At 34.6% G+C, this 27,422-nt stretch overlaps 1 protein-coding gene across 4 annotated transcripts in view; it reads left to right on the top strand.

Moving 5' to 3' along the window:
- Positions 1-27,422, top strand: part of USP34 (ubiquitin specific peptidase 34) — a 243,180-nt gene that overhangs the window by 89,014 nt on the left and 126,744 nt on the right. For 3 of the 4 annotated variants that reach the window (XM_060117860.1, XM_060117858.1, XM_060117861.1), the window contains 8 exons: positions 14,195-14,320; positions 14,509-14,638; positions 15,301-15,336; positions 15,706-15,836; positions 16,131-16,741; positions 18,892-19,106; positions 22,280-22,395; positions 22,487-22,614. In XM_060117860.1, coding sequence (XP_059973843.1) covers positions 14,195-14,320; positions 14,509-14,638; positions 15,301-15,336; positions 15,706-15,836; positions 16,131-16,741; positions 18,892-19,106; positions 22,280-22,395; positions 22,487-22,614 — 1,493 coding nt within the window. The remainder of the gene's footprint in view (positions 1-14,194; positions 14,321-14,508; positions 14,639-15,300; positions 15,337-15,705; positions 15,837-16,130; positions 16,742-18,891; positions 19,107-22,279; positions 22,396-22,486; positions 22,615-27,422) is intronic. The other variant, XM_060117859.1, reaches the window with a different exon arrangement.

The raw sequence follows: 27,422 nt of genomic DNA, 5'->3' as shown, positions 1-27,422 counted from the left end.
TTTTGAGAATTGAAGTTGTCTTCCTATCCAAAACACGATATGCCATTTGTTTTATTTTGTTTCATTCAGCATTTCAGAGTTATTTGTGTATAGATTTTATTTCATGTTAAGCTTATTCTTAAGGATTTTAATTTTTTAAAAATAGCCATTTCTCCCTTTATATTACTTGCTTTCGTCCATTATACTTTATTTCTTCCATATACTTAATGATCACTGCATATATACTTTTTATATACTTAAGCATTTTCAAATTTTTGATTTTTAATAATTGTGTGCCTTGAGACCTTACATTGGTTGTGGTAATTTTTTAATATAGTTTAACTTCTCATATTTAATATTGTCTATTTATCCATCATTATCATTTTAACACATTAATTAAGCAGTTCATATTTCAGAGTAATCCTAAAATACTTAGGAAATCCTCTTTCATAACTTTCAGAAAATGTTCTTTTTAGTAGATTTTTAAATTTTATTTTGTTCATAGCAAGGCAAGCAAAATATGAGAACAGTGTTATGGTAAGTAATATAGAGTAAATAACTAAGAATAGTGAAGCACTGTTTATTGAAGCTGAAATTCATCAAATTTATAATTAATAATACGGTGTATTAAAACTTTTAGTGTTTTACCCTAGCAAGCGTTTCAAGTAACCTAATAAGGAAATGATTTAAAAATTCTTGCATAATTTGTGATACAGTCTGAAACAACTTAAAATATCTATAAAAGTTAGTTTAACAAGATTAAATAAGTATATTTTAAAGGTTATTTTATTTGGGTGTTTCTGTGTTTTGTTACTGCTTTACTTTTGAATATACCACAGATTTAGAATTATCAGGAATTTTTACATTTTGAGTTCTTTTTATTCGAGCACCAACTGTAACTGGCTTCCAAGTGTCCAGGGTTGTTTGGTTTAGTACAGAGTCTTGCCTGAGTTTTTTTTTCCTTCCCTCTGGAGTAAGTTTTTGAGGTCAGTTTGCTCACTTGATACACACACTTCACCCAGTAATAATTGGATTGGCTGCTGGTTTTTTCATTGTTTGTATCACAACTCTTATATTGGAATCCAAGGAGAAAAAAGACAAAGGTGATAAATGGGAAATTGATTGGGAAAAAAAAGTGGTTTATAAATATTTGAAAAATGCTTATCTTTGATTATAATTAAACGTAAGTTCAGCTAACATAATAGCATTTTCATGTATTGGGTAATTGTCATTATGTTTAACAATACACTGTATTGACCAGAGTGTGGTATAGCTTTAGGAGAACAATATAGCAGTTCTCTTTCTGGTAATGTATCCTCTAGATACATGTACATGAAGATGTTTGATACAACATTAACTACACTAGCAGATCACAAATGTCTGTCACTGTAGGGCTAGTTAAATAAGTTTTGGGAAATCTGTTTAATAGAATGTTCTGTGGCCATGAGAAAGACTGAAGTTGCTGTATTATGCTCATGTGGAACAACCTCCAAGAAATATTTTTATTAAACACTATTTATTAAATATCTATTATTTTATCTAAAATAGTAGTTATTTTATTAAGAGAAAACAGCATGTACACAGTGTATTCTTTCACTGCATATTAAAACAGTTATAAAAAGGGGGTGTACATACACATATATGTACTCTTTGTACTTGCGAGTGTCTGGAAGTATTTTGGAAAAACAGACAAGAAAATTTCACAGGTTTGCTTTTGGGGAAGTGACCTGAGATAGGTGGGAGACTTTTATTGTCTACGTTTATGTAGACTGTGAAAATTTTACATGTGTTTATTAATTTTTCAGTACATATAAAAACTAGTATATAAAGTTACAGTAAACATTTAGACATTTAAATGACTTTCTCTGCCATTTAAAGTTACTTATTATTCTGATTTGACTGAGTTACTTCTCTACATCTCCCTCTTCATACCCTTTCACCATAAAATCTTTTAGTCATAGGACATCAAAAAAATAAACTTCAGAATCTTTCCACTGTATTGGAATTTATTGTTAAATGATTTCCATATTTGAAGAACTTATACATAAATTTATGTAACTTCCTGAGATAATAATCTTATCTTAAAATGCAGCTAATAGCTTTTTGGGAATAGATTTTCATGTTTCAATGACAGAAGTAAAATTCCCTAGGATTTAGAAGGAACTTAAATATCTGATTCAAATGTGCATTATGTATATTTTGAGGGGAAATAGTTCATAATTTTCATCAGATTCTCAAAGGGTTTATGTGATGACTAATTTTAGAAATGCTGATATACACTCGATTATTAGCTTCTGCATGTATATTTGTACACACATTTAGATTACTGTTTTATGAGACATTGCATACTGTTAGCATGTGAAGTTATGATTGTACTTGAATTGTAATCTGGCTGCTGCAGTATCTGCCTCTATGTTACATCTTATGACTTGAATTCTATTCATTCCTGCTTTTTTAGGAGCTGTTAATATGAATGATGATTCCTCCTTGTATTACATATTCAAACCTCTTGTCTGTACTGTATTCTTTCTTTTACGTTGTTGGGTCTTTCCATATGCCTTTGCTATCCATACTTAAGGAAGACGACTGGTAAGTTGCCTAGATGTTCTTGGGTGTTGTGAAATATTTTTCCATTACAGCTCTCAGATGGACTCCTGGGAATGGGAAACAGAGGAAGGAATGAGAAAACAGAGGATTTCATGTTCATATCTCACTCCTGCTGTCCATCAGATCTGGTACTCAGATGAGTTCAGAAATTTTCCCAGTTACAGTGGGAAGATAAACCTATCTCCTCTGCAGCTGACTCACAAATTATTCTGAGCTACAGCTTTCTCTACCTGTACATTTAAAAATGTATTCCCATTCATTTCAGTCATTCAGAAATTTGTTGAAATCTCATATCTATTATTATTAATAGTAATTTTTTGTGGGGGGGGCTGCACTCTGTGGCATACAGATCTTAGTTCCTTGACCAGGGATCGAACCTGTGCCCCCTGCATTGGGAACATGGAGTCTTAACCATTATACCCCCAGGGAAGTCCCTCATACCTATTATTGATGCTCATTTTCTTTGTGGGTTTGTTTCTTTTCATTCTAAAATACAGTAACGATTGATTTTCCTCTGTGGAAGATGAGGAAATTCTCATCATTTTTCTCTTCTCATTTTCCACTTGCAGTTTTCTTTTTTTTTTTTTTTTTTTTGCGGTGTGCGGGCCTCTCACTGTTGTCCCGTCGCCCCCCACCCCCCAGTTGTGGAGCACAGGCTCCGGACGCGCAGGCTCAGCAGCCATGGCTCACAGGCCCAGCTGCTTCGCGGCACGTGGGATCCTCCTGGACCGGGGCACGAGCCCGTGTCCCCTGCATTGGCAGGCGGACTCTCAACCACTGAGCCACCAGGGAAGCCCTCCACTTGCGGTTTTTATTATGTTATTTTTATTTATCAAGTTATGTAACTTTTAAGTTCTATACTATAAACCATAATTTCCACAGTTGTTTAATATTAATTTTGTATTTAAGTATATGATTTACCACATTCTTTAACTTCATTCCTGTTTTTCTCATTCCTTTTTCCTTATTCCAGGGTTAATTTGTGTTTATTCTCGTAGAATTCACAGAGTAGACTTTTGTTTTCCCTTGTTGGTTTGTAAACTGGCCCTGTACACAGAGGTCAGGGAGAAACTGAAGAAAGAGGCAGAGATCACTCCAGATTGGTAGGTGGCAGGTTTAATAAGCAAGGGAACTTAACATATGAGGCTTATCTTCAGTGGCTGCAAGATGAGTAGATCTCTGCACTCAAGTGTCAAATCTTACAAGTTTATAAGAGAGGCCTTAATTGGGTTTAGGCATAAATACTATCCAGATGGTCTCAACACCTTACTCTCTCTCAAGGTTATGTCCTTGGAGTAGCTTCCACTTTGGGAATGGCAGGCAGGCCGAACGTATATTTCAATGATGGAGGGTAGTGAGGGGCCGCTGCTTCCCCAGTTTCAGTTCAAAGGTCAACTGGCAGTCCTGTCCTCTTGATTATCTACACCCCCGGTCTCTGAAGAGAAATTTATGGATATTTTGTTCTGGGTTTCTACACACTTGAGATGTCTGATTTCTTTGTACTTGAAGAGTTTGATTGAATGTCATATTACTAGAACCACTCTTTTGTTTTCCATCAGAACTGTGTAGTATACGTGAAGAGTAGTTGTTTTCTGAAAAAACAACTTTTATTTTTAATATTTTACAAAGATAATATCCTGTCATTTTTTGTTAGAATATTTCTCTCATGTTCAGGTGTTCATTAATCCCATGAGGGTTTTCTTTTTAACTTGTTTTGAATTTTTGGTTGATGGCCTTTAACATATATTTTTTCCTTTATTTAAAAATTTTTTATTGTGGTACAAATATATACAACATAATTAACCAGTAATTCAGCATTTTAACCATTCGTAAGTGTACAGTTCAGTGGCATTAAATACATTCACAGTGTTTTTTTAACCATCATTTGTCTGTATCCAAAACTTTGACATCATCCTCAGTAAAAACTCTGTACCTGTTGAACAATAACTCTCCATTCCTCCTTCCCAGGGAGCTTCTGGTTTCCTCCATTCTACATTGTGTCTGTATGAACTTGCCTATTCTAGGTACCTCATTTGATGGAATCATACAATATTTGTGTCTGGCTTATTTTACTAAACACAGTTTTTTCAGGGTTCATCCATGTTATAGCGTATATAAAATTTCTTTCTTTTTATGATAAATAATATTCCATTGTATGTATATACCACATTTAGATCCATTTATCCATCATTGGACATTTGAGTCAGTTCCACCTTTTGGATGTTTATTGTAGATAATTACTTCTATGAACATGGATGTACAAATACATGTTTGAATCTCTGCTTTCAGTTCATCTGTATATGTACCTCAGGGTAGAACTTTTGGGTCATATGGTAAATCTAGATTTAACCTTTTTAGAAACCACTAAACTTGTGTAACAACTGCAGTATTTTACATCGCAGCAGCAATACAGGCAGGTTCTAATTACTTCACATCCTTGTCAACACTTTTTATGTCTTTTAAAAAAAATTTAGCCATCCTAGTAGCTATGAAGTGGTATCTAATTGTGGTTATAATTTGCATTTATTTGCATTTTAATGACTAATGATGTTGAGCAGCCTTTCATGTGCTTATTGGCCATTTGTGCATCTTCTTCGGAGAAATGGTTATCCTTCTTTTTAAAAAAATTTATTTATTTTTGGCTGCATTGGGTCTTCGTTACTGCACACGGGCTTTTCTCTAGTTGTGGCGAGCAGGGGATACTCTTCCTTGCCATGCGCGGGCTTCTCATTGCAGTGGCTTCTCTTATTGCAGAACACAGGCTCTAGGCGCGCGGGCTTCAATAGTTGTGGCATTTGGACTCAGTAGTTGTGGCTTGTGGGCTCTAGAGCGCAGGCTCAGTAGTTACGGCATACGGGCTTAGTTGCTCAGCAACATTTGGGATCTTCCCAGCACAGGGCTCGAACCCATGTCCCCTGCATTGGCAGGTGGATTCTTAACCACTGCGCCCCCAGGGAAGTCCCAGAAATGTTTATCCTTTGCCTGTTCTTGAATTGGGTGGTTTGAGAGTTTTTGTTAAGTTTTAGGAGTACTTTATATAGTCTGGATATTAATCTCTTATCAGATATGTAATTTGCAAATATTTTCTCCAGCTCTGTAAGTTGTCTTTTGCTTTCTTGAAAGTATCCTTAGATGCACAAAAAAGTCTTAATTTGGGGACTTCCCTAGTGGTTCAGTGGTAAAGAATCTGCCTTGCAATGCAGGGGACGTGGGTTCAATCCCTTGTCAGGGAACTAAGATCCCACATGCTGCGGGACAGCCAAGTCTGCACGCCACAGCTATTGAGCTTGCACGCCTCAATGAGAGAGCCTTAATGCCGCAAACTACAGAGCACATGCACTTTGGAGTCTATGCACCACAACTGCAGAGCCCACATGCCCTGGAGCCTGCACATCATAACTAGAGAGAAAAAAAACCTGCATGCCACAACTAGAGAGAAGCCTGAGTGCTGCAACGAAGAAACCTCATGCCGCAACGAAAGATCCCGCATGCCTCAACGAAGATCCCATGTGATGCAACTAAGACCCGACCCAACACAGCCAAAAAAAAAGTCTTAATTTTTATGAAGTCTGATTTATTATATATTTTTTCTTTTGTTGTCTGTGTTTTTGGTGTCATACAAGTGAAACCATTGTCAAATCGAGTGATGTGAAGATTTTATCCAGTGTTTTCTTAAAACAGTTTTATATATGTCCTGAGTTTAGCTTTTTGATCCATTTTGAGTTAATTTTTGTGTGTGGGATAAGGTAAAGGTCTATATTTAACTCTTTTGCATGTGAGTATCCAGTTTTCTGAGCACTGTTTTTTTGTTTTTTGTTTTGAAAAGCCTGTCCTTTCTCCATTGAATGGTCTTGGCACTGTTGAAAAATCATTTGACCATTTATGTGAGGTTATATTTCTGGGTTCTCTATTCTACTCCATTGTTCTATATGTTTGTCTTTATGCCATTGCCACACTGTTTTAATTACTCTATTTTTGTTGTGTTTCAAAGTCTTTTTTTTGAAGATTGTTTTTGGCTTTTCAGAACTCCTTCCAATTCCATATGAATTTGAGCACTGGATTTTCCACTTCTGCCAAAAGGCTCTTGGAATTGTGATGAATCTGTAGATTGCTTTAGGTAGTATTAACAATGTTAAGTCTTCCTATTCATGAACATAGGATGTCTTTCCATTTATTTAAATCTTTAATTTCTTTGAGGCGTGTTTTGTAGTTTTCACTGTACAGGTCTTTCACCTACTTTGTTTCATTTCTAAGTATTTATTCTTTGTATGCTATTGTAAGTGGAATTGCTATCTTAAATTTCTTGTCAGGTATTTCACTGCTGGTGTATAGAAACAGCTGAATTTTGCTTGTTGAGCTTGTACTGTATAACTTTGTGAATTTGCTTATTAGCTCTACTAGCTTTCTATATATATAAAATCATGTCATTTATGAATAGTTTTACATCTTCCTTTCCAATTGATTTGCTATTTATTTATTTATTTTTGTGGTCTCATATCTCTGGCTAGAATTTCTATGTAGTGTTGAATGGCAGTGATGAATGCGAGCATCATTGTCTTGTTCCTGATCCTAGGGGAAATTTTTTCAGTCATTGGGTACTGAGTGTGATGTTAGCTGTAGAATTTTTCTTTATTCTTAAAGTTCTGAGAGTTTTTATCATGAAAAGGTGTTGGATTTTTGTCAGATGCCTTTTCTGCATCAGTTGAGAAGATTATGTAGCTTTTTTCCTTTCTATTAATAGGATGTATTACAGTAAGTGTTTTTCTTATTGAACTACCCTTGTATTCCTGGAGTAAATCTCACTTGGTCACAGTGAAAATTCTTTTAGTATGCAGTTGTATTTGATTTGCTAATACGCAATTGTATTTGATTTGCTAATATTTTGTGGAGAACTTTAGTATCATTGAAAGAGATATTGCTCTGTGATTTTCTATTCTTATGAAGGCTTTGGTATCAGGTCAGTGCTAGTCTCATAGAATGAGTTAGGAAGTATTTCATTCTCTTCAGTTTGGGGGGAGGGTTTGAGAAGGATTGGCGATAATTTTTCTATAAATGTTTGGTAGAGTTCACTAGTTAAGACCGTGTATTTTAGTACTTTGTTGGGACGTTGATTACTGACTCAGTCTCTTGTTAAAGCTCTATTGACATTTTCCTTTTCTTCTTGAGTCAATTTAGGTAATTTGTAAGGATTTTTTTTTGGCATACAGTTGTTCATGGTATTTTCTTATAATTTTTTTTAACCTCTAAGTTTGGTAGTAATATTCCACTTTCATTTCTGATTTTAGCTATTTACATCTTCTCTCTCCTCTTCTAAAAATATTTTTTAGTCAGTCTAGCAAAAAGTTTGTTAGTTTGAATCTTTAGAAGAACCAACTACTGGTTTTGTTAATTTTTTAAAATTGTTTTCCTAATCTGTATTTCATTTATCTGTGTTCTCATCTTTATTATTTCCCTTCTTTTAGCTTTGGGTTTAGTTTATTATTTTTCTAGTTCCTTAAATGATAAAATTAGGTTGTTGATAATTAGATCTTTTTAAATTTACATTTACGTTTAATAAATTTCTGTGCAGTGCTTTTTTGCATCCCATGTATTTTGTTTTGTTGTTTTTTCAAGTCATTTGTTGCTAAATATTTTCTGATTTCCCTTGTCATTTTTTTCTTTGACCTATTGGTTGTTTAAGAATGTATTATTTAATTTCCATATATTTGTGAAATTTCTAGTTTTCCTTCTAGTATTGATTTCTTAACTTCATCCTTCTGTGGCCAGAGAAAACACTTTATATGATATCTATCTTTTTAAATCTGTTGCGACTTGTTTTATCTTTTTAAATCTGTTGAGACTTGTTTTGTGGCCTAACATATGGTCTGTCCTGGAAAACTGTATTTTAGAAAAGAATACATCCTTTAGAAAAGAATGTTTTCTGCTGTTGTGTGGAGTGTTCTCTCTATATGTCTGTTAGGTTTCATTGGTTTATTGTGCTCTACGAGTTTTTCTTCTGTCTAGTTGTTTTATCCATTATTGAAGTGGGTTATTGACATCTGCAACTATTATTGTAGAACTTTCTATTTCTCCCTTAATTTCTGTCAATTTTTGCTTCAGTGTTTATCATATATTCTTGCTATATTGAACCTTTTATTAATGAATGATGTTGCCTTTTGTCCCTGTTAACCTGTTTTTTAAAAAAATCTTTAACTGTGGTAGGGAAAAAAAACCCATGAAATTTACCCTCTGAACCATTTAAAAATTCTAATGGTGTTAATTATATTCATATTGTTATGTAACAGATCTCTAGAACTTTTTCATCTTCCAAAACTGAAAGCCTGCATCCATTGAACAACAACTCCCCAATTCTCTTTCCTCACATCTGGTATCCATCATTTGACTCTGCTTCCATCATTCTGTCTATATATTTCATATTAGTGGAATCCTATAGTATTTGTCCTTTTGTGACTGGCTTATTTCACTCAGCATAATGTCCTCAAAGTTCACCCATGTTCACCATGTTCACCCATGTTGTGGCATGTGACAGGATTTCCTCCCCTTTTTGGCTGAATTATATTCTGTTGTATGTATGTGCCACATTGTATTTATACATTCATTTGTTGATGGGCATTTGTGCTGCTTTCACATCTTAGCTGCTGTAAGTAATGCTGTAGTGAACATGGGTGTGCAAATCTCTCTTTGAAATCCCACTTTTAACTCTCTTGGATATATACCCAGGAGTGGGGTTGTTGGAGTACGTGATAATTCTTTTTCTAGTAACTTTAAAAAAATTTAAACTACTTGATTTTAGTATGGTCAGCCCAGCTTTCTTTTGCTCATTATTTACATGGAATATCTTTTTTCATCCTCTCCAGTTTGTGTCTTTGGATGTAAAATGAATCTCTTGAGGACATTGTATATTTGTGTCATGTTTTTTAATCCATTCTGCTGTTCTTTGTCTTTTGAATGGAGTGTTTAAACCATTTATTTATTTTTAAAACATTTTTATTGAAATATAGTTGATTTAGTGTTATGTTAGTTTCAGCAAAATGTACAGCAAAGTGATTCAGTTATACATATATATAAATATATATTTTTTAAAATTCTCTTCCATTATAGGTTATTATAAGATATTGAGTATAGTTCCCTGTACGATACAGTAGGTCCTTTTTAATTATTTATTTTATATATAGTATTGTGTATATTTCAATCCCCAAACTCCTAATTTATCTCTCTTCCCAAACCATTTATATTTAAAGTAATTACTCAAAGAGGAATTTAATTCTGCCATTTTTCTGTTTGTTTTTTATAAGTCTTTATAGTATTTTTGTCCATTATTTTCCTTCATTACTGCCTTCTTTTTTTAGTTGATTTTTTTTGTAGTGAAATATTTTGATTACCTTCTCATTTCCTTTTGTGTGTATTTTATAGATATTTTGTGTATAAAGTGGTAATTACATTTGACATATTGAAGTTCTTACAATCTAATTTGAATTTATGCCAACTTAAATACCATACGAAAACTTTCTGTACAGCTCCATCCCCCTTATTTTGTTATTAATATCACAGATTGCAGTTTTATATAATTTGTGCCCAATTGTATAGAATAATAATTTTTGTTGTTTTTGTTCTTTAAATCATGTAGGAATTAAAAAATGGAGTTAGAAATGAAAACTATAATAATGCTAGCTTTTAATTATCTATATATTTACCTTTATTAGATATTTATTTCTTCACTGTTGTCTAGCTTCCTTTCATTTTATTCTGAAGGACTTCCTGTTGCAGTTCTTGCAGGGCAGGTCTAGTTGTAGGTCAAGTTTTGTTTATCTGGAAATGTATTAATTTCTCATTATTTAAGGACAGATTTTGCCAATTGTAGAATTCTCAGTTGAAAGTTTTTTCTCTCACCCTTTGATATATCATCCTTCTTCCTCTGGCTTCCAAGGTTTGTAATTAGAAATTGGCTGATAGTCTTATTGAGTATCTGTTTTATGTGAATTGCTTATCTCTTCCTGCTTTCACGATTATTTCATTGTCTTTGGCTTTTAACAGTTCGATTATAATATCTCTTGGTATAACTCTGAGTTTATCCTACTGGGAGTGTGTTGAACTTTTTGGATTTGTAGACTTACGTCTTTCCTCAAGTTGAGAAGCTTTTGGACATTATTTCTTTAAATATACTTTGTGTACCTTTATTTTCCTCTAGGATTTCTACAACGAGTGTATTGGTAGACTGGGTGGTGTCCCACAGTTCCCTTAGACTCTCTTCACTTTTCTTCATTCTTTTTTCTTTCTGTTCCTTAGATTCAGTAATTTCAGTTGTCCTATTTTCTTCAGTTGTCCTGTTTTCAAGTTTGCTTATTCTTTTGCTTGCTCAGATCTGCTTTTGAGCCTCTCTAGTGTATATTTTATTTTAGTTATTTTACTTTTCAGCATTTCTTTTTGGCTCCCTTTTATAATTTCTGTCTTTTTAATGATATTCTCATTTTGTTCATGCATTGTTTTCCAGCCTTCATCCTTTTCCTTTAGCTCTTTTAACATCTTTAAGGGTAGGTGTTTTAAGGTCTTTGTCTAGTAATTCCTATGGGTGAGCATTCTACAAATGACGGGTACATTTGTGTTGATTTATTTTATTTATTTGGATGGGCCGTATTTTCCTGTTTCTTTTTATACTTTGTGTTGGTTTTCTTCTTTTTTTGGTTGAAAACATTGAATTTTATAATATGGTAACTTTGGAAAAGAGATTCTCTTCTTTTCTCAGAGTTTGTTCTTTTTTAATTGATCCCTAGCCTAAAAATGATCTAATGTGAAAGCTCATGGTCTTTTCAGGTATTTTTCTGAGCTCTGTCTTTCCCTGGGAATGTGCAGTACCTTTCTAAGTTGTTCTACATATTTGGTTGTTATTGAGTGTCTAAAAAAAACCTTGGTGTGGCTCCTTTAATTCCCCCAGTAGTCACTCTCGCTTATTTGGGTTGAAACAATGGCAGCTAACCTCTGTGCCTGCACCTCACCCATCAGATGTAGTAATCCGAATTCAGAACACAGAAGTTTGTTATTTGGACATTATTATTTGGACAAGATCATTATTGCCCACCCATGGCTCTAACAAACTGTACCAGAGTCATATATTGCTGTCCCCACAGCTGCCTGCCATAGGGTCAAGGAGTAGGAAATGGGTAGCTGCTATCACACTGAAGGCTGAAATTGGCCAACATTAACAACAGTTAACCAGCCAAGCTTTCCTTTGGAAGCACAAGAGTTCAAATTGGCTATTCCAGAGTTTCAGAATAGTTACATCAGACAGTTTCTGCCAGTAGTAGTACAGTTGCTTTCTATGTACAGAGCTGGATTCCTGGCACTTCCTGCTCTGCCATCTTCCCTGACATTCTTTTCTTCTCTTTTCTTTTCAATAACTAGTTAAGAAGAGTCTGTGAACCAACTCCACACTGCCATTTTTACCAGGAACTAAAGCCGTGAATCTTAATATTTTTTTCCTGACTTTTGGATGTGTCTTCATAAAGTGCATCTTGAAAAGAGCCTTATGTGTCTTTTGCCTCAGTTACAGGATTATGTAATTATCTTTTATGGGTCTTGTTACTTAAAAATAACCAAAATTATATCTATTATGAAAATCCCATTTTATTGATATTTACGCTGGTACAAATCAGGAATTTATCACACAGTATGTTTTAATCACATTTTCATTAGGAAAAGTGTAAATCTGATAGTTACTTCTTGACAAAAAGCAAGTATAAACTGTTAGTACAGTCCAATTATAATGTTAATTAATACTATATTAAAATATTCTTAGGTGAGATCTGTAAAATCGGCAGACTTATAATTGATGATCCACTTCTCAAAATCAAATGATGTTTTTGGTCTTAAAGCACTGCAGTTGTGTAAAGAATACTGTTGAATTTAATAGTAGCATTGAAATAAATAGTGTAGTTTATTAGAAGTTACCTCAACATAGAGGAATTCTTCCAGTGTTATTTTATTTTACCTTCTGTTTCAGAATTAGGTTGTATATATTTACCCTGATAAGATGATGCAGTAGAAGAGAGTTTATATGATTTACACCTGAAAAATATAAAAGTCAGTGTTTTAGAATAGAAAAATCTACATTTTCTTATAGATAAGAATTGTAGATAAGTAGGATACATTTTACCTTTTGAGATAAGTAGGATACATTTATGTATTTTTTTTTATGTATTGTAGATAAGTAGGATACATTTTACCTTTGGAGTCCTGAAATTGGGTATTTCTGACCAACTCAGATTTGTTGCTGTATCTTGATTTATCAGTTAGCACCTTTGTAGCTGTAAAATATGCTTATTTTACATGACATTGTAATATTTAGTAGTCATATCTTTGTAAATATTATATTTTCCCTCATATTTACATAATTCTGTTTAGTATAACAAAGGAGACTTTCCTAGTTTATATTATGTAGACCTTGATTATAAAGGGGTTTCTATTTTGTACTGTATTTCAATTAATGACCATGTTATATAAATGCTTTATAACCACTTAATGTGAGAAATATAATACAGTCAATCCTTGATCAACATGGGGATTAGGGACGCCAGCTCTCTCCACAGTCGAAAATCCATGTGTAACTTTACCGTTAGCCTTCCGTATCCACAGTTCCATATCTGTGGATCATATAGTACTGTAGTATGTATTTAGTAGAAGAAAACCCCAAAAACCTTGTATAAGTGGATGCACACAATTCAAACCTATGTTGTTCAAGGGTCTACTGTACACTTAAAAAATAATATTTATTTGGTTTTCTCTCCTAATTGTAATTTATTTTATTTTTTATTGCCTACATTTTAATTAAATATTTAACTTTTTTTTTTTTTTTTTTTTTTTGTGGTACGCGGGCCTCTCACTGTTGTGGCCTCTCCCATTGCGGAGCACAGGCTCCGGACACGCAGGCTCAGCGGCCATGGCTCACGGGCCCAGCCGCTCCGCGGCATGTGGGATCTTCCCAGACCGGGGCACGAACCCATGTCCCCTGCATCTGCAGGCGGATTCTCAACCACTGCGCCACCAGGGAAGCCCAAACTTGTTTTTATATTAGTGATATGTTCCTAAATTTAATTGGAATCCTTTTTTTTTTTTTTTTTTTGCGGTATGCGGGCCTCTCACTGTTGTGGCCTCTCCCGTTGTGGAGCACAGGCTCCGGACGCGGAGGCTCAGCGGCCATGGCTCACGGGCCCAGCCGCTCCGCGGCATGTGGGATCTTCCCAGACCGGGGCACGAACCCATGTCCCTTGCATCGGCAGGTGGACTCTCAACCACTGCGCCACCAGGGAAGCCCTGGAATCCTTTTTATACTTGGATTCCAGAGACTATTGCAGGCTTCCTTCTTGAGGTTAATAAATTATGCTTGTGGTTTGCTTGGATAAAGTGAAGTTCTGCTTAAGTGGAATTTTATTTTCACAGTTTTATGTACTGCGATTTATGACATTTGGTAATTAACATTTTACTAATATATTAAAAAATATCAGTGTACTAGCCAGCTTCTTCACTTTTAAACTTATATAACTTTTTTGGTGTCAGGTTATTTATTTATGTAGTGTGGTTACTTTTGACTATTGTCTCTACTATTATTTTCTAGCTGAAACACTGTAGTCGGTATATACATGACTTATTTCCTTCACTCATCAAGAATTTGGATCCAGTACCACTTAGACATCTTCTTAATCTGGTCTCAACTCTTGAACCAAGTGTTCATACTGAACAGGTAACTCATTCAAAACATAATGTTTTTTTTTTTGTAAAGTGAAAATTTATTTGTGATTCAGATGATTTAACTTGTAGTTTATTACTGTTGGCATTTCAGTTAGGCAAAAGGATATTAAATTTGTTACAGTATTTCCTAAAACCTCTAATTTCAACCTCTCCTCTTTTTTTTTTTTTTTTTTTTTAAAGACACTGTACTTGGCATCGATGTTAATTAAAGCATTGTGGAATAATGCGCTAGCAGCTAAGGCCCAGCTATCTAAACAGAGTTCTTTTGCGTCTTTACTAAACACTAATCTTCCCATTGGAAATAAGAAAGGTTAGTAAAGTATAATGTAATTTGAAGTAAGTTGTTCATAGCTTATAACTCAAATTTGAAATAGTTTCTGCAAATTAGTTTCAGTTTAATCTCAATTTTGAAATAAGTTGGAAAGGGAGGTGTTGGTTTTCTTAAAATGTTAATAAATTGGGGTTAGCTCATGTTTTTGGTTTACTGTTCAAACAACAACAATAATGTTTCAGTAGTTAACTGGATCTTCTTTCATTAGTGTTCTTTTAAGAAAAAAAACTATGTCATAAAAGCTTTAGAGCTTTTGGTTAGAAAACAGTCAACATGATTTCTTTTAGAAATAATTTTGAGAATAAGACATGATGATACATTTCTCTTTCTGTGTTTTCTACTTCAAAGTTTTCTGTCTTTCCAGGTATTTTATGTGTGCTTTTACATGTATAGCTTTCTAGGGTTTCCTAAAACTTTATCAGCTTTACCCCTCTTTTTGTTTCCTGACATCATATACTACCCTTTTCTTAGGCATTCCTGTGCAGGCACCCACAAGTACTACGACACGTGGTGGGGACTTACATTATTGCAGGTTTCCCTACCTATATCTTGTTGATTATGTAATAAAAACAACTGATATGTGCCCCAAAGAAATTCAGTCACTTAGATTATTTCCATCCTGTTTTTTCCTTTTCCTTCAGAGGATGAAGAGCTCAGAAGAGCTGCACCATCACCTTGTAAGTTGAGTCTTAGAAATGTATGGCAAGATGACTTGTAGTTTTATTTTGATGATCATCTAGAGTTAATTAATTTTATATAATATATTTGTATCACAGTCATAAAGTTCATTTTGCATAGGAGATGTAAATCCTGACTACCTATCTATCTTACTTACCCTTTTTGCTGAAATCATTAGTATCCTGACTTTTAATTGAAATCATGTATATCTTCTTTAGAAATGATTGGCAAATGTTAACATATTTCCAGATTATATTTTTGGCTACTTAGCATGAAGCTTTGGTATATCAAAGAATCAAAGGATAACATTCTGATAGATACATGTTAATACAAGTTAGAAGTAAAAAAAACCCATCATTTTAATATAGGGTCACCTGCAGCCAGTCCTCAAAGCAGTGATAACAGCGATACCCATCAAAGTGGAGGCAGTGACATTGAAATGGATGAGCAACTTATTAATAGAACCAAACATGTGCAGCAGCGACTTTCAGATACAGAGGTATGAAAATACTTTTTCCTCCTGCTTTAAAGAGATTTTTTGATTTTGGGGTTTGTGCCATGTTTATCCTTTGAACTGGGAATATAAACATGATGCCAGTTGAGGCCTTTCCTATCTTTTTAAGTATCATTGAGGTTCTTTACTTTTCTTTGAGTTTTTAATTCCATTTTGTATTGTTCAATGAATTTTGTCAGGACTGTGGCAGCCTTTTAAAAAAGTACAGTGTGTTAATGTCATTTACTTTTTTCTTACGAGTTTAAATATTTATTTAAATCTCTTTGTTTCTAAATGTAGGAATCCATGCAGGGAAGTTCTGATGAAACTGCCAACAGTGGTGAAGATGGAAGCAGTGGTCCTGGTAGCAGTAGTGGACATAGTGATGGATCTAGCAATGAGGTGAATTCTAGCCATGCAAGCCAGTCAGCAGGGAGCCCTGGCAGTGAGGTACAGTCAGAAGACATTGCAGATATTGAAGCCCTTAAAGAAGAAGATGAAGATGATGATCATGGTCATAATCCTCCTAAAAGCAGTTGTGGTACAGATCATCGGAACAGGAAATTAGAAAGTCAAGCAGGCATTTGCTTAGGGGATTCTCAAGGTCCGTCAGAAAGAAGCGGGACAAGCAATGGAACAGGAAAGGACCTGGTTTTTAACACTGAGTCAGTGCCATCAGTAGATAATCGAATACGAATGCTAGATGCCTGTTCACACTCTGAAGACCCAGAACATGATATTTCAGGGGAAATGAATGCTGCTCATATAGCACAAGCATCTCAGGAATCTTGTATTACACGCACTGGGGACTTTCTTGGGGAGACTATTGGGAATGAATTATTTAATTGTCGGCAGTTTATTGGTCCACAGCATCATCACCACCACCACCACCATCATCACCACCACGATGGGTAAGTCTACCTAAAAATAAAACAGCTTACATTTTCCTTTAAGGAGTTAATTATAGCCTATATTTATTCAATTGCGATATATTCTAGATCAGTGCTGTCCAATAGGAATATAATGTAAGCTACAAATGCATGCCATAAGTATGTAATTTTTAATTTTAATTAATTAACTAATTTATTTTTGGCCACACCCTGCAGTTTGCGGGATCATAGTTCCCCGACCTGGGATCGAACCCATGCCCCACTGCAGTGGAGGCATGGAGTCTTAACAGCTGGATCGCCAAGGAAAGTCCCAATTTTTAATTTTCTAATGTGCACATTTTAAAAAGCAAGATGAAACAGATAAGATTAATTTTAATTATAAATTTTATTTAAAGCAGTAATATCCAAAATATCATATATCCACATGTAGTCCGTGTAAAATTTTTAATAAAAATTTTTTTTGTACTAGATCTTCAATCTGTGTATATTTATTACTCCTAACATCTTCATTTAGACCAGCCATTTTTTACATGTGCAGTGGCCACAGGTGGCTAGTGGCTGTTGTATTGGACAACACAGATCTAGATCTTCAGCTCCTTGTAATAATTGCCTAATAGTAGATAGTAAATTGCTTGTGGAAACTTCCATTAAAGTGTGATTATGAAAAGGGAAATTTTATGCACATTCTAATTTTAGGATGTTAGTAAGGATAAAGCCTCAGCATAAAGCTTTTTGATTATCTGTGAAATACACCTATGGTGTTTAATAGTGATTCTGTCATTTACTAGTGTTACAGTATTGGGCAAGGTACTCAGTAGTTCTTACTATCATTTTCTCATCTATAAAATAGGGACAATAGTACCTATCTCATGGGCTTATTGTGAGCATTTCATGGGCTGATATGATTGGCACATAATAAGAACTTAATAAATATTAGCTGCTATTTATTATTACTGTCATTGCAAGTAGTAATATTTGAGTTAATGATGAAATAGGGATATGCAGTTTATCAGGATTTATCTTAAACCTGACTATTTGCCAGGCCTTTCAGAATTTAATATGGTTGTTTGGGAGAACTACACATCCATACATATTCCTACTTTATTTCCTTTGCCTTTTTCTTCTTATCATTGACCCATATGAGTTTACAGTAATGTTTCTTAGTCTTGGCAGTATTGATGTTTTGGGCCAGGTAATTCTGTGTTTTGGATTTACAGCAATGTGAATGCTGCCCTCTGCATTGTAGGATGGATGTTTAGCAGCATCCCTAGCCTCTAGTCCTACATACTAGAGGAATCTCCCAAGTTGTGATAACCAAAAATTGTCTCTAGACATTGCCAGATGTCCCCTTGGCCTTTTGTTTGAGAACCACTGGTTTATGGTCTGACATTACAGAAATGCACATTCAGAGTTCTCCCCAGGACATACTGAAGACAAAGCAATTAGTTCATAAAACTGAGGAGGGTAATATGTTCAGTTTGTTACATTGTAAATCTCTTTTAGTGTTCACACCAACCCTCTACCTGAAAAGACCTAATGATTTTTTTTTTTTATGTTAGCCATTTCCATGTTCTCTGTCTGTGGGTACCATTTGTGAGTCTCTAAATCAATCCTGAACTTTTCTTCTTCGTGTTATTTTTATCATTTTGTCTTTACATTCTTAGAGCACCCCATATGGTATGTTTTAGAAAGGAGGGCTTAATAGGTGTTTATTGAGTTAAAAGTCCCTCAATTAATACTAACCACATCTAGATTGCAGCTGTAAATTGAAATTTTTTTCCTTATCTGACTTGATTCTGCAGTTGGATGAGCAAATGTAAATAAATTTTAAGGTTTCACTTTAAGATTTGAGTTTATAAAAAAATTATCTAACAGTTAAGTTTACTATTTTTTTTTCCTAAAATTATTCTCTTTGAAGTTGTTTTAGTGAAGTGTGTTGATGGGCCAGATAATATGTAGGTATATATTGTATAATTAATATATAGTGCTGACTTTGTGGGCTTTTTATTTTTTGTAAAGCTGTCAATATTCCATATTGTTAACAAACAAATGTAGCTTTATTCTTGAGTGGGTTGTAACTTGTGCCAAATGTTTTGAGAGATATTTTTTGTGATTCACAATGTGTGTTTAAATTTGTAATTGCTAACTTTGTACTCCTCTCTGTGTTATAGTCATATGGTTGATGATATGCTAAGTGCAGATGATGTCAGTTGCAGCAGCTCCCAGGTCAGTGCAAAATCAGAAAAAAACATGGCTGATTTTGATGGTGAAGAATCTGGGTGTGAAGAGGAGCTAGTTCAGATTAATTCACATGCAGAGCTAACATCTCATCTCCAACAACATCTTCCCAATTTAGCATCTATTTACCATGAACATCTTAGTCAAGGTAAGGTTCTGTAGTAAGTAAAATATATTCCTTTATTTAAAATAGGAATAATTTATATAACACATTGTTAAAAGGAATCAACAGTCAATGTTTTGTTACTTCAATGTTTTTGCCAAATAATTTTCATATTATAGTTTTTCCCCAAGGAAATGAAATTATTATGAATACTCCATCATGAATATGAAGGCTGCAGTTCCATTAAGAGATATTTAACAAGGAAAAGAAATAAAAAATAATATGTATAAAAATTATAGCTTTGTATTTGAGAAAATATATGGCTGCATTAGATTTTATATTCAGAAATCTTAGGACTTAAAAGTAGGAGATTACACAGAATCACATGTTGTATAATTCCATTTATATAAAAGGACTAAGATAGGCAAATCTGTAGAGATAGAAAGTATAGATTAGTGGTTCCCTGTGGCTAGTGAGGATTGGGAGAAATAAGAGGACGGGTGACTGCTAAAGGGTGAGGTGTTTCTTTCATCTGGGGTGATGAAAATGTTCAAAAAACGATGGTTCTAATCACTCTAAATCAGTCTTAAAAAGATGATAGGACATGACCAAACTCTAAAGAATAGAGGTTAGAAGAGGTTAAAGAATAGTAGGAGATAAAGGAGGAAAGGGAGAAAAATTAAGAGGGAAAACAGTTCTAGAATTGGCAGTTTAAAGGTCCATATCCATCAATTTAATTTTATACCATATTTATTAAATTTTCACCATTCTTCTATTCTTAACCCATTTTCCTTTTATTCAGTACATATTTTTTTTACTATATGAAGTTAGAAATTGAGCAAAATATTAGACGTATTAATGCTCTCCAAATCTACCTTGTATTACTGTGTATTTAATACTATAGAGAACTCTTCCAACACAGTAAGACAAACAATACAATTTAAAAATGGACAACAGGTATGAATAAATTTAGTTACTTCATAAAAGAAGATATAAAAATGGTCAGTAAATACATGAAAAGATGTTCAATATCTACAGTCATCTGGGAAATTCAAATTAAAACTACAACTGGATATTTCTACTCATTTGGGATGGGTAAAAAATTAAGGACTTAATGATATCAAATGACGCTAAGGATGCAGAGCAACTACAACTCTCATACATTGCTGTGAAGGAGCTTAAAATAGTACAGGCAGTTTAGAGTACTGTTTTAGCAGTTTCTTTTAAAGTTAAACTTGTACTTACCATATGACCCAGCAATTCCTATTCTAGGTATTTACCCAAGAGAAATGAAAACATACGTCCACAAAAAGATTTGTACCTGAATGTTCATAACTGCTTCATTTATGAACCTCAGCTGGAATTAACTGGTAGATAAACAAATTGTTGTATATTCACAGTGGAATAAAAAGGAGAGAGCTACTGATACATTCAACACCATGGCTGAATATCAAAAAACATTCTAAGCAAATGAAGCTAGACAGAAGAATACATACTGTATATCATTTATATGCACTTCTAAAATTTCCTAAAGTAATTTCTAATGATTGACATCTACTCAGTGATTGGTGGTGGGGATTGATTGTAAAGGGACACATGAGAACTTTTTGGGGTGATAGAAATGTTCTGGATCTTGATTATGTATTTATATTGTATTTTAATAAAATTAATTTTAAAAAGTAAATACCAAAACAAATAAACCAAACAAACCCCAAACTTAAAAAGTCAAGCTACAAACTGGGAGAAATATTTGCAAATCATGTATCTAATAAAGGGCTTGTATCCAGACCATATAAGAACTTTTACAACTCAGTAGTAAGACAACTTAATTAAAAATTGGGAATTGATTTATTTCACCAAAGAAGGTACACAAATGGCTAATAAGCACATGAAAAGAGGCTTAGCATCATTAGTCATTAGGGAAATTAAAATTAAAGACCAGAATGAGATTCCACTGCACATCTATTAGAATGGCTAAAATTAAAAAGAGCGACCATACCTATGTGTTGAAAAACAGTTTGGCAGTTTCTTCAAATTTTAAACATACGTGTTTACCTAATGACCCAACAATTCCACTTCTAAGTATTTACCCTAAAGAAAAGAAAGCATATGTCTGCACAAAGACTGGTTACGTCAGTGTTATGGCAGCATTATTCATATTAGACAAAAACTGGAAACTATCCAAATTTTCAGTAATTGGTAGATATATAAACAATATTTTCATGTAATGGAATATTATTCTGTATTTAAAAGGAACACACTACTGATAGGTGCTTCAACATGGATGAACCTCAGACATTTTGCTAAGTGTGAACAAAGTCAGACATAAGACTATGCATGTGTGTATTGTATGATTCCATTTATTTATTTATTTATTTATTTATTTATATTAGTTTCTGCTTTATAACAAAGTGAATCAGTCATACATATACATATGATTCCATTTATATGAAATTTCTAGAAAAGGCTAATTTATGGGGATGGAAGAACAGACTAGGGCTCGGGAATGGGATCAGGGATTAAATGTAATTAGGTATGAGGGAATGCTTTAGGGTGGTGAAAGTGTTCTAAAACGGAATTATGGTGAAGGTTGCATAATTCTCATTTTAATGAAATCAATGTATATGTACAGTTTAAGAGGGAAATCTCATGGTAAAGCTGTTAAAGACAAAGAAGCATTTTTGCTTAATATAACAGCTAGGGAGAATTCATAGTCTGGCACTCAAAGTCTGAATTATTATAATAGATGCTTTGAATTTAATTGAATGTTTTGAGTAAATCATCTCAATTAAAAAAATCTTTAGGTGTAAGACACTTTACAGAAGGTCATTTAGAGGAACGTCCCTTGGCTATATAGTTAATTCGGTTAAATTTTCTTCTTAATGTTTAATTTGGGTTTCAAATATTTATATACAGTTCTCTTGACATGTAGAAAACATTAAATAATCATACTTATTAGTAATAGTGAGGAGGCTATGAAATAGTGGAGAGGCTATGAAAACTTTTCTTATTTTACTTTAGTAGTATCAGACTCTAAACAGTATTATTCTGTCTCATTCATAAAGCAACTGTGTTAATCTTGTATTTATCTTGTGATGTAAGAAGAGATTTATTGTTATACTTCACTTTGAATTTGTTAACTTTATTAATGCTGTAGTTCACTTCACAATTTCAGTCAACTGCATTCCTCTATAGTGTGTTATATTTTGCCCCTTCAGGACCTACAGTTCATAAACATCAATTCAGCAGTAATGCTGTAACAGACATTAATTTGGATAACGTTTGCAAGAAAGGAAACACTTTGTTGTGGGATATAGTCCAAGATGATGATGCAGTAAGTTATTTAATAAACCCAAAAGACTACAAAATTACAGCAAAATGCATTCAGTATAAACAGTAACTTTATGTATATACATTTTTTGTAGGTTAATCTTTCTGAAGGATTAATAAATGAAGCAGAGAAACTTCTCTGTTCCTTAGTATGTTGGTTTACGGATAGACAGATTCGAATGAGATTCATTGAAGGTTGCCTTGAAAATTTAGGAAACAACAGGTAAATAGGAACTTAAAATTTTTTATGCAATAATCAAATTCATAATCAGTATTCTTATTGACCTAGATATGGTGGGTTCATAGCATTTAATGTACCGTTACCAACCTATTTTTTTTTTTTAGTAATTGTAGTTTTTATATTAGTTCTAAACTGTTTTCCCCCACAGGGTTTATATGTTATCACACAGTCTTGCTTTTTTCAGCACTTTTTGGCACTCTTGATTAGATCACCTCCAACATAGACAAAGGAATACTGTCTTCTTGATTCTGGGAACATGGTGGTGATTACTCTATTTTCAGATTTCAGTTTAAATGTTCTTGAACTCTTATATATAAAGGTAGCTAAATATGATAAGTGAAGTTAAACTTAAGCTGAAATATAAACATTTTGATAATGGCATTGTTCTTCCATCTGGGTGGATCTTTTGACTTCTGTAGTGCACAAGGAATTAGACTAGTTGTGTTTTTTCCCTAGTTTGAATTCTGCTATATATTTATATACTTCTTATTGGGGCTCAAATAATTACCACAAGTTTCTTGATTTTCAGTTCTGTTCTGTTGATACAGTCTCCAGTTTCCCTTAGACTGCTCTGATAATATTGTTCCATTCTCTGATATAGTGAATTCAGTTATTAATTGAATATATATATTTTTAAATTTATTTTTTTGTTTATGATTTTTGGCTGTGTTGGGACTGTTGCTGCGTGTGGGCTTTCTCTAGTTGCGGCGAGTGGGGGCTACTCTTTGTTGCGGTGCATGGGCTTCTCATTGTGGTGGCTTCTCTTGTTGCAGAACATGGGCTCTATAGTGCGTGGCTTCAGTAGATGCGGCGCGTGGGCTCAGTAGTTGTGGCTTGTGAGCTCTAGAGCGAAGGCTCAGTAGTTGTGGCGCATAGGCTTAGTTGCTTTGCGGCATGTGGGATCTTCCCGGACCAGGGCTCCAGCCCGTGTCTCCTGCGTTGGCAGGCGGATTCTTAACCACTGTGCCATCAGGGAAGCCCCTAATTGAATATATTATATTAATATTTTCAGCTTACCTCTGCCCAGGCTCAATATAAATGTCTAATTTTATTGAATATTTAACTGCTTCAAAAATTTTTTTACCTAATTTAATTAGAAAAAGTATGTGCAGTATTTAATTTTCTTCTTTTGATCTTTAAAGGGCTACAATTGGAACAATCACAATAGAAAAACTGCTTATTCATGCAGGTATAAGAAACCACTAATAGACCCCTGTTAGTGGATCAGTTGCCTCATTTGGCATATATTCTTTAAAAAGAATGCTTTTAATGGGTGGATGATATTTCATCATTTACATAGGTATTATAGAAATTAGTTTTAAAATGTTTTGTCTTTTAAATATTTTTTTAAATATTTATTTATTATTTATTTATTGTGGCTACTCCAGGTCTTAGTTGCTATGTGTGGGATCTTCATTACAGCACGTGAGATCTTTGTTGCGGCATGCAAACTCTTAGTTGTGGCATGCGAACTTAGTTGAGACATGCATGCAGGATCTAGTTCCCCAACCAGGGATTGAACCTGGGCCCCCTACATTGGGAATGCAGAGTCTTACCCACTGGACCACCAGGGAAGTCCCTAAAATGTTAATTGTCTTTTAAAAGTCTTTGTGAAGCTAATGAACACTTTTTTAAGTTGTATCAATTTTTATTCCCCAAAAGTGCATCTGCCTATCCTGTGGCCCAGCAATTCCACTGCTAAGTATGTGCCTTTTAATAATACATCCAGAAGGTCACCAAAAGACACATTCAAGAATGTTCATAAAAGCATTATTCAAAATAACTATTCTTTGTACTGCTATCCAAATGACAAAAAAAGAATAGGAAGGAAAATTAAATTGTGGACTGTTAGTTGAATGAAATAGTATATATATATAGTAGTAACAATGAAAGAACTACAACTGCATGGAATAGTGTGGTTCAATCTCACAGACATAATGTTGAGTGAAAGAAGCCAGATGTAAAGAAGTATATTTCTATTACTCTGTTTATATAGAGTTTAAAAACAGGAAAACTGGGACTTCCCTGGTGGCACATTGGTTAAGAATCCGCCTGCCAATGCAGGGGACATGGGTTCAAGCCCTGGTCCGGGAGGATCCCACATGCTGCAGAGCAACTAAGCCCGTGTGCCACAACTGCTGAGCCTGCGCTGTAGAGCCCATGAGCTACATCTACTGACCCCGCGTGCCACAACTACTGAAGCCTGCACGCCTAGAGCCAGTGCTCCGCCACAAGAGAAGCCACCGCAGTGAGAAGCCCATGCACTGCAATAAAGAGTAGCCCCTGCTCGCCGCAACTAGAGAAAGCCTGCGCGCAGCAATGAAGATGCAATGCAGCCATAAATGAATAAATTAAAAAAGAAAATCAGGAAAACTATTGTATTTAATAGTCAAGATAATGGTTACTCTTGGGTTGTTAGTGACTGGAAAGGGGGCATATCCCGAGGCTTCTGGGATGCTGGTAATGATTTCTTTCTTGATGTTGGTGCATGTTACGCAGGTATGTTCACCTCCTAATATTTTGAACTGTCACTTAGGTTTATACATGTTTTTTCATGTATGTTACTTCAATGAAAAGGAAAAAAGCTATGTGAAAGATGAAATATCATGTAGGCTTTAAGAGTCAAATGTTTTCAAAGATTATATAATGATATGGGCATATACTCATAGGCCCATTTGTTAAAATTTGATTGCAAGCAATATGTGAGACTGTAGAATGGTTATTTCTGGGAGGAATCAGTTAATTTTTTCTTCTTTATGGCTTTCGATTTTCTAATTTTTCCATAATGAGCATATATTTTTCTAAGTAGTGTAGCTTAAAAGAGACAAAAGGGGGCTTCCCTGGTGGCGCAGTGGTTGAGAGTCCGCCTGCCGATGCAGGGGACACGGGTTCGTGCCCTGGTCCCGGCATGGGAGGATCCCACATGCCACGGAGCGGCTAGGCCCGTGAGCCATGGCCGCTGAGCCTGTGCGTCCGGAGCCTGTGCTCTGCAACGGGAGAGGCCACAACAGTGAGAGGCCCGTGTACTGCAAAAAAAAAAAAAAAAAAAAAAGAGTAAAAGAGACAAAAGGAAAATTCTGTGTATAAAATGGAAATTTGTCTATTTGGATTTTTATTAAGCTTTAATTTGTTCACTCCCAAATCACTTGAAGTTGAAGCATTTTTCATTTGTTGGAGGCAATCCTATACCTAATCATAGTTACTTAATGGTTTATTGATATATAGTAAACATAACTATTATGTTGATGTTAATTTTGGCCTCAGTTTACTCAGACAGTTGATGTATTATGCTAGACCTATTATTATTAATTGGTCATATATGCCATAGTGGCATTTTTTAGCCTGTGACATATGTAACACATCCAGTGTATACCAGCTGAACTTACTGAAGTTATCATGCAAACTGAAAAATAATTAATTTTTTTAAACATTATTAGTTCCAGTGTCCTGATAAACTAGTTTTGTTTTGTTTTTTTTTTAACATCTTTATTAGAGTATAATTGCTTTACAATGTTGTGTTAGTTTCTGCTGTATAACAAAGTGAATCAGCTATATTTATACTTTTATCCCCATATCCCTTCCCTCTTGCGTCTCCCTCTCACTCTCCCTATCCCACCCCTCTAGGTGATCACAAAGCACCGAGCTGATCTCCCTGTGCTATGCAGCTGCTTCCCACTAGCTATCTATTTTACATTTAAACCAGTGGGTTTTAATGGAGGTGATTTTTTTCTCCCTAGGTAGTATCAGTATCTGGAGATATTTTTGGTTGTCACATTAATGAGTGGAACTGGAGATGTTACTTTGGGCTAGGGACGCTACTAAACATCCCTCAGTGCAGAGGACAGCTTTTCACAACAGAATTGTGTGAAATGTCAGTATTGATATCAGAGTTTGAGAAATCCTATTCTGAACAAAAGAATCCTATCTCCAAGGATTCCTCTCCCCCTGAGTTTGCCATCACAGTAGGAAAGGAATGTTGCACAAGGGTGTTAATATTAATAGGAAAGCTCTTCCTTATGTTGAAATAAATGGGCCACTGAAATCTTAACTCATTTACCATTTTCCTGACATTTGACCGAAAAAACCCCACAGATGTCTGCTTCTTGATGATGTCAATTTTTTATGTAATTTACACAGGTTTTATGTTTCTTTTTATTTTCTCTATGTTGACTTTTTTTTTTCTTTTTTTTTGTGGTACGCGGGCCTCTCACTGTTGCGGCCTCTCCCGCTGCGGAGCACAGGCTCCGGACGCGCAGGCTCAACGGCCATGGCTCACGGGCCCAGCCGCTCCGCGGCATGTGGGATCCTCCAGGACCAGGGCACGCACCTGTGTCCTCTGCATCGGCAGGTGGACTCTCAACCACTGCGCCACCAGGGAAGCCCCCTCTATGTTGACTTTTTAATTTTTCTTCTGGTTCCTCACTTGCCATGGTTTATAGACCTGTCACCAATTTTTGTTTGTTTTTGCTGTTCTATGGTCTTATTACAGCTTATTTCACAAAATGAACTTAGCTTTCTTTTGAACAGTAATATGGGCTCATTACTTCTTGGGAAGCATAGAGATCTGAAAAAGGAAAAGTCTCCCATAAATCACCCATAATTCTGCCATTTATACGGAACCCACTGTTAACATTCTAAAACACTTTATAAAGTTTTTAAAGTGTTTACACTTTAAAACAATTTAAACATGCAGCATGTACCTTATGCACATTTAGCCTTAGGCAGATTGTTTTATAAGGCATATAACATTTCAGCGGTGCAGGAGGTTTAAAGTTACACACGGAAACACG

The sequence above is a fragment of the Mesoplodon densirostris genome, chromosome 14 (assembly GCF_025265405.1).
Source record: "Mesoplodon densirostris isolate mMesDen1 chromosome 14, mMesDen1 primary haplotype, whole genome shotgun sequence".
Classification (NCBI taxonomy): domain Eukaryota; kingdom Metazoa; phylum Chordata; class Mammalia; order Artiodactyla; family Ziphiidae; genus Mesoplodon; species Mesoplodon densirostris.
Note: the sequence above shows the minus strand (reverse complement) of the source record. Positions and strands in the feature narration are given on the sequence as shown.